At 36.8% G+C, this 8,405-nt stretch overlaps 1 protein-coding gene across 2 annotated transcripts; it reads left to right on the top strand.

The window, feature by feature from the left end:
* The first annotated feature begins 531 nt into the window (after positions 1-531).
* On the top strand, positions 532-2,833 carry LOC143906808 (PSME3-interacting protein). 2 transcript variants are annotated; one of them, XM_077423086.1, is made up of 5 exons: positions 532-1,000; positions 1,161-1,259; positions 1,838-2,057; positions 2,161-2,225; positions 2,313-2,833. In XM_077423086.1, exons 1-5 carry the CDS (start codon positions 904-906, stop codon positions 2,669-2,671), a joined length of 840 nt encoding a protein of 279 aa, XP_077279212.1. In that variant the 5' UTR covers positions 532-903; the 3' UTR covers positions 2,672-2,833. The 2 variants fall into 2 exon arrangements, with proteins under 2 accessions (XP_077279212.1, XP_077279204.1); XM_077423078.1 differs by having other exon boundaries at positions 534-1,000; positions 2,158-2,225.
* The last annotated feature ends 5,572 nt before the right edge of the window (positions 2,834-8,405 follow it).

Genomic DNA, 8,405 nt, shown 5'->3' on the forward strand with positions numbered 1-8,405 from the left:
GTTTAAATTTTATTTAATCTGGTACATATTAGTATCGAGGAAAAGGTATAAGCAATATTTTTAAAGGCCGTTATATACATAATACATATATAATATATACACAATAATTACATATCCCCTTGTCCCTGCTTACCCGAATCCCTACCTACCCGTATTCCAATCTATATAGTCCTACCTATCCATTTTCCTACCTACCCTACGAAAAATTGGCTAAAAGACGTCTTATGTCCCGATTTTGGACATTGCGCTGTCTCTGAACTAAGTGTGAAAGCAGAGTGAAAAAAGAGAAAAAGAGAGAGAGGGCTATTAGATATTTAACATATAATATAAATTTATAAAATAAGTTAATATTTATCGATACATGTACGATATAAATATTAAACTGATCCTCAACCAACTACAATTGAGAATCCTGGAGAACGAATAGACCGCCATGACCGCCATTGTAAAACTCTCGATGGTGATTGGTTGATTACGCTTTTCTGCGCGTGCATCGTCTTTAGCCTTGCCACAAGCCACAAATCGTCCATAATGGTTGACCGAATACTCATTGCTCCGTCAGCACGTTAGCTCCGTGTTTCTGAAAACAATCAGTTCACTCAGTTCACTGTTCACTGCTGTTCGCTCGGCGAAACTGTTCCCTTGTTTCTTATTATGAAGCGATATTTATCTCAGTTAGTTCCGAGATCTCACGAATAACATTTAGAAAATTTCTGTCCAAACGCACGCGGATAAGAAATATATACCTATATATATATATATATATGAGCGACGAGTTTATAATTCTGTCAACGAAGTGCAGCGATCGCGTATGTCCTCGTTGAGTTTCTCTGGGCGGATTGAAAAACATTTGCAAGCGTTGTAGGTTGTTCTTCGCAAGTACGATATTTTCAAACAGCGAAAATGAGCTCGGGTTTTATATCAGAAGCCGAAATCGCCGAAGTACGGCAAAGGCGACAAGAGGAATGGGACCGTGTACGGAGCGCTGATCAGCCTATAGGTTAGGTTTAACGTGTTCCGTATTTTCTACATATTATACAATGTACAATTGACGGTTATACATATCGTACCGCGAACTTACATATATTAAAGTAAATTCCATCGATTTCGAGTGTTTGGGAATGGTCGATAAATATTTCGTCTCGTCTAACGATTTACAGAGGCTCCGGAGGAACCTTACGATCCTAGATCCTTGTACGAGAGATTACAGGAACAGAAAAATAAAAGGGACATAGAATATGAAGAAGCTCACAAACTGAGTAAGTGAAAAAGTGAAATTGATTTTGCTCGAATCACCAATCTGTGACGAGTTGAACGTTACATATACATTTGGCCCCTAATATACAGCGCATTGATTTATTATTTTAACTCTCCGAGTGGCAACCGGGTCATTTGTGTCTTTCTCAAATTTTCTTCTCTTTCGAACCGCTCGAAAAAATCTCCAAAAATTACCGAAACTTTAGCCCTTCTACTTAAAAACTACATAGTTGTTGTGTCAACAATAAATTGCTAAGTATTTTATTTTTAATGATTTTTAAACAAAGAAACGAGCGCTTCTTAGAATGGACACAAATGTCTCTGGTTGCTACTCGGAGGGTTAATATTGAAGATCACAAATTATTGAGTTACAGTAATCGCTCTTTGCTCTTTACTAATCTATGTCTACGGCAGTTTTTACTAATCGCTAATGATTTAAAATGACTGAAAGTTATCTCGACGTTACAGAAATGTCTGAATACTTTTAATTCCAATTTTTAATACATTTTTAATACTCTAAAACGTATTATTAAAATTTAAAATCTTTCTGAAAAATATATCTTGATACTATTTTTTTTAGAAAATATGATTAAGGGATTAGATGACGATGAAGTAGAGTTTTTGGACTTGGTTGATAGAAAAAAGATGGAAGAAGAACGTAAAAAAAATCTTGAAGAAGAGAAAGAAATGCGTGATTTTAAAGCCGCAGTTGCTTCTCTTCAAGAACAGAAATTAAATGAAAAGTTAAAACAAGAATTGAAGAATCCGTCTGTCAGCAGTAAAAATACCGCCTGTGGAAGGTACTGTTTATATTGAATAAAATTTAAATCTAGAGATGAATTTTTAAATAATTTAATCTAATAACGATAAATATTATTCGACTTTAATTATTTCTTTCAGTAGCCGCATTTCGCAGTTAAAGTTGCCCGCAGGCGTCGTCTTGAAACGACCTGACAAACAAAAACAAGGTAAAGTTTATAAAATAAAAATCTATAAAAAAGTTCTAAAGGTACTCTAAATAATATGTGAATTATGCTAACGTCTTGTTTATGCAGGAGAAGCACCTACAGGAATAAAAAGAAAATTATCTCCATCCGAAGATGACATCGATACCAGCAAAAAGAAAGAACTACATACGTCTGGTACGTCTGTGGCGGATACCTCTCTTTCTAGTCCCGAGTCGAATAAACAAAACGATAAGACTGTACCAAATCAAGTAAATGTCAGTAACGAACATAGCGGACTCAAATGTATCGGCATATTACCTGGTCTCGGAACGTATGATAACTCCAGTGACAGTGATTGTAGTTCCGACACAGATCAAGAAACCGAACCAAATCCTTGCGTATACGATATGTTGGGTCGAAAAAGAAAATCGTTGAAAGAGGAAATAGCTAATAAAGAGAAAAGCTGAATGACATGTGTAAATATACATATAACATACGTATATATATACATGCCTGTACGAATGTATGTATGTATGTATGAGGGGATAACATTTGTGAATATAGAAGAAGAGAAATTTATTGTACCGCAATTTATTACGTTCAAAACATATTACATATTTACATTATTATTTGGATATATATATTCCTTCCATTACATCTAGCGAGAACATACCCGCCTAATCTTAATCTATTTGTTGTACAAGTTTTAGAATTTGGGCGTTAGTTTCATAATCAGTTTGAACATTTCATGTGTGTCGATCTTAATAGTCATTGATTATTTATTTTTTCATAATTTCAAATTTTATTATGTATATACGATCCAATTGTGGCGCAATAGAGAGATTGGTGTAAAATTTATTGTAATATTCGATTCACCAATCAAATAAATAATTATGAAAATAAGAATATGTTTTTTTATGCTTTTCCTCGTTGTCTCTGACACTAACATTTACTAAATATTTTGAATTTTGTATTTTGAGTATTTCTATGATATTTTATTTATTTATTTATTTATTTATTTTTTTTTTTAATATTTCGAAAATTACTTTTACGTAGGTGAAAGTCGCACTATATAACGCTTTATTTCATTCCGTAATTACCCACGCCGATTGTCATTTTAATATTTATTGAAATAATTTTTAAATATTTGATGATTACCGTAAAGTTGGCACTACAACGGCGCGACGCTGGTTACTTTGTGAATCGTAATATGACACTCTAATAAATCGTGAACCGTGGTCAAAATCGCGAAACGAGCCGCGAGCCGCGACGATCGTGCAGAATCGCCAAGTGCTCCCGTATTCCTCGAGATAATTATCGTTCGAAGTGATCGCGTGCGAAAATTTCGCGAAAGTCAATTGCGAATATGTCGTACGGCATCGGACGTTCCTCGTAATCGCGGGCATTCGCTCTGTTTACGGCGATGGCGGGATCGTCAATTCGGCGTTGCGCGGCACATCGCGCTGACACCGCGGACGTCGCGTCGTTTGAAATCCGTTTCGCGCCGCGCATCTCGCTGAAGCGCATCGAAAACGCAACGCTCGTACGATCATTGCCAGAGGTATATATGTGCATATTTTTTCGGTCCCGCAATTAGCCGCGCCAATTATCATTTTAATATTTATCGAAATAACTTGAATATTAGACGTTAGATATAAGTTGTTGAAGTTGGCGCTAACATATATATCTACGAGTAACTGCTGATGGTTAACTTTGTGAATCGTAATATATATCACATTCTAAGGAGTGAGCGCATGTTTTTTCGTTTTTGTAATTGACTCCTGCAGTCCCGCATCTCTTTTCCCGATAATTCGCTATTTTTGACCACATTTTAAACAGAGCTACTGCGTGGAGATGGCGCTGCGTTACCGGCGATATATCGTTGCTCCGAGATTCATGAAAAAGCTCCATGATAAATCTGAAATTATGGTCGATTACGAGACGCGTCGCGACGATCGCGGAATCGCATTCGAATCGCTCCGTCGCAAGTCGCGAGTGAATAGAATAGGTATCGCGCGTGAACTCACGAATCTCTCGTAAAGCATTGATGGACGCTGGGTCGCAACGTGCGAACGTAATCGACTCCGGTATCAGCGATTCTATCGGCGCGCATGAAGTCCATTGAAGTTCTCTTCGCGTGCCGGCGTGCCTCTGCTCGGACATCACACCATTTTCTCGCTGAAACTGAATATCGGATTGTGCCAGGCCTAGGTATTTATACATATATTTCTACGTTTTCTTCTCTTTCTATTTAAGATCTGACTATGAATATACCGGCCATATTGTCCCTAATTTGCTGTTTCGGCCACGTTTGATATTTGCTGAAACATTTAGTTAATTTGATCAATTACATTTCTACGTTGAGTAGCGTACCGCGTGAAGTTCGCGCCGCGCGCGACGGCGCGGCGGCGGCGCTCGGTCGTCAATACTTAATTCGAGAATCGCAAGCATCTCTTCGTTACGGCGTTCGTGACGATAATTTTACGCGGGGGTATCGCGCTTGAATCGCTCCGTGTCTCTCCGTGATCGTTGCTGTCGTATTAGAATAAATCTCGCGCGTTAATAATTATCACGAGAGAAGCACGAAGTCGTATATATTTGTGATAATTGTGGTATCAAACGTACGTAGTGCGTAGACATTACGCGATTATTGTACGATACGAATATGATATGATCGTGATTGTAGTAAATGGCGGTTAACTTGCAGGTATGCCTCCGGGAGAGCTATTGGGAATCGCAGTTTGAAGCCGCGGTTTCTCGTCCGAGTGCAACGAAAGGGACATCTGGACGTACGCAGGATCACATCTCGTCATGTATGTACATATATTTCTGTTTTTGTCACCGTCGTTCGCCTCTCGACGATATTATTTTTTACATTTCTGTTATCAGAAATAATATTTTATGGCAATTTTACACCTGAATAAATAAGTAGCACTTGATAAATCTTTACATTGGAAATTAATATTTGAGAACGTATTTCGAAAAAATACTAATCTATATATATGGAGGGATAAGAAGTAAGAACACAGTGGTGTAAGTCAAATTTTTAAAAATATTTTCTCGTATGCATAGACGCAATCCGTACAATATATATATTGCATATCTGTGCACACGAGAAAATATTTAAAAAAAATGCGACTTACACCACTGTGGTTTTTACCCCTCCATATAATAAAGTATTTTTATAACGAAATATTTAATGAAAACGATGTAAGATATAAGTAAGAAAGTATTATTTCGAAAAAATATTAATATTAATACAAGTATAATATATATTTTAAAATTAAAAGTATTTATATATATATTAGTACTTTTTCGAAATACATCACTTTCTTACTTATATGTTACATTGTTTTTGTTAAATGTATCGTGACCGTTCTCATCTATAGAGTGTTGAATTCATATTTCGTATAAGAAACCTAAACCCAAGTCGATACATGACCATTGTTGTGACGTTACCTACGTCCGGATATATCAAAATTCTTTCCTCGTTATCCTCGGCATGCTACTATCGATTTTACGAAATTTTATCTGGAACTACGGTTAAACTGGTAAATCACAAATTTTCCCGATAGATAACACGCTGTGTAGTACATGATTTCCCGTGTCGAACTTTTTTCCTATCACTTGCGTCTTAACTGTCCTCATTTCTAAAGCGCGTAATTCGCCAAAACCGCCTTTTTAACGAGTTCCGATTAGGAAATAACATCTATATTTCTTAAGCAGAATATATTTTTATTTTTCTCACGTGTACTATATAATCTATGTATTATTGGACATTTCTAAAAAAAAAAAAAAAATAATAACAAAATCATCAACATTATTTAAAATAATCTTTTATCCCTCAAGCAAGTCAAATGCAGGCTATTACTTCATTACACATAGGCAAACATATTCTTTAATTTTCTTTTATTTATTTTTGTCCCTCCATTTGGCGCCCCCCGCGTCTTCGCTCCCTCGCGGATTTTCTCTGAAATCTGTATGCTTCGTTTATATTCTATCTAGCGTGCCTATTCTCGACCGAGGATCGTAAATCATCGGCCGCGGAAGAGAAATTTCATTACGAAGCGATTATACCCATTTATCGAAATTTTTCTATTGTTTTACGCGCATATTTTCACGATCGCTCCCTTAACTTCGACCACTTCGACTATCAACATCGCCATTTCGTGGGTATACGCGCTTAAGCATCAATGATCGTACATACAAACGAGCGCAAACGAGCGTTTGAGCGATATAGAATAGCCAGAATTGTCATTAAGCCCCGTGGATGGTTTCCCATTGGGACCCGTGGGATTTCCCCGGCTGCGTATCACACTCACGCGATACCTCGCTACGTATACGTGTATGCGCGTGTGTAAGTGTATTTTACCCCCGATTCCCCCGATTCTTATATCGATCCGACAGATCTGATATCATCCAGCGTTATCCCTTGGGCTCTCACTCATCTGCCGACAAAAGAGCATCTGTGCGAACCGATCCGTAATGCTCCTGCAACCTGTTCGCAAGTAGCTTGCCCTACGCGCAGCATGAATTCATTATCAGTCTAGTATAAACATATTGCCTGTATACGGATGGGGTGCTGTCAGTCAACGGAGCCGCGTTTCTGGTCCGAGTCATTTCTGTACATACATCGTAACTGCGATCCTTTGTCGCGTGCATTAAACTCGTGCGATTTGCATCTCTCTTTTTAGTCTTTTTACCTTGGGGAAAAAATAAGATTGAAAGATGTCAATAGATGCCATTCCGCATTAGACACGAAATCGCAATACGTGATATATATTCCCTGGTATATTTTATTTTGATCCTAACGTGAATTTTTTGGAAAAAATAAAATCATTAATATTTTATTTACTGCTTTTTCATTAAAACGCGTACACATGCGAAAGAGAAATATTTTTAGTCTTTTCAAATTAATACGATTTTTGTGTAATTCTGATAATGGGAGAGTCAATTCCCAAAGACAAAAGATTTTCATATTTTATCGATGATATAACAATGTTTTACAATGGACGATATAATAAGCGTTTTATAACAACGGACCTAACAATGTAACAATCAGAAATCGAATGCGTTGACGTTAAAGTTCAAAATTTGACAAAGTATCGAGATTATTGTTGCAACTTGTTAACATTGCTATACGCGAAGACAGTATTTTTATGATTTAGGCTTATTGTTAAATACGCATACACACACACATATCCTTGCTCGCGTTTATACGTACACGTTAGTACGCGTGTGTGGTCAATCCCGAACCTGGCTGTGTATGCAGGACTGCGGTGGCAGGTGACGGCGTGTTGTGAGCTGCATAATGAATAATGCGAAAGCCGAACCACAAGCCGTTCCTGTCCTTCCACTTGGCTGACTGAATGACAGCCAGTCTAGGAAAAACCACTGATTGGCTGTACATACCCCCGGCTCTCGTGCTTGTCACATCCTGTGTGTGTCTACCTGCGATCGAAATCAAGCTGCACGACGAGACTTGATTTTCGTATTTCTGGGACACGCTATCGGCAAATTCACGATGGATTTCGCGAAGCGTCGCCGACGCTCGTGTAAGGCGAGACGATGGCGAATATCAAAAATAACATTGGCATTTCTGAGACACCAAAATTTCATTACATTTATTATTTTGATGATAAGAGGAGAGATTAAACACGTTTTATTATAGTGCAATGACTCGTCGCGAGATGCTTTGTTTTTTTTTTTAAAAGAAACTGCGAATAGTACGTTAAACAAATTTCTCAAAGTGTGTCAACTTCTGTGTCATTATTGATCATAAATGAAAATTGTAAAGTAACTGTAGGAAGCAAAAAATTAACTTTATAAAGTTTATTTTTTTTTTAAATTGTCATAATAAGTTTAACAAATCTCAAACGCCAATAGTATTTTTAGTACATGCCGTAATTTCTTTTTTCTTCTAAATATCAGTAAGTTCCACAAAATCTATTGTAAATTTGTAAAATGGCATATTTCGAAAATACGAATATCCGGTTGTGACGTGCAACTTGATTTTAATCTCAGACAAATCTACATAGAAATACTCCTTTTTCTTCTTTTACAAAACCTTATTTCCTTGAAAATTGAAAAATTAATTATACCTTTTTGCGCTATATTGCCTTTTTTGTAAGAGATTTTAAAGATCTTTCTTGACAAGATTATTATCGAAAACCAAATTTTGTAAATTTGCACGTTAACAGA

Source organism: Temnothorax americanus, unplaced genomic scaffold (genome assembly GCF_048541705.1).
Source record: "Temnothorax americanus isolate GAGA-0224 unplaced genomic scaffold, ASM4854170v1 Scaffold11, whole genome shotgun sequence".
NCBI classification, from domain to species: domain Eukaryota; kingdom Metazoa; phylum Arthropoda; class Insecta; order Hymenoptera; family Formicidae; genus Temnothorax; species Temnothorax americanus.

Excerpts from the sequence above, each read along its gene's own strand:
- LOC143906808 (XM_077423078.1), top strand. The coding sequence starts at position 904 with ATGAGCTCGGGTTTTATATCAGAAGCCGAAATCGCCGAAGTACGGCAA. Across the intron at positions 1,001-1,160 it reads GAGCGCTGATCAGCCTATAG|AGGCTCCGGAGGAACCTTAC; the intron begins GTTAGGTTTAAC and ends AACGATTTACAG. Across the intron at positions 2,226-2,312 it reads ACCTGACAAACAAAAACAAG|GAGAAGCACCTACAGGAATA; the intron begins GTAAAGTTTATA and ends TTGTTTATGCAG.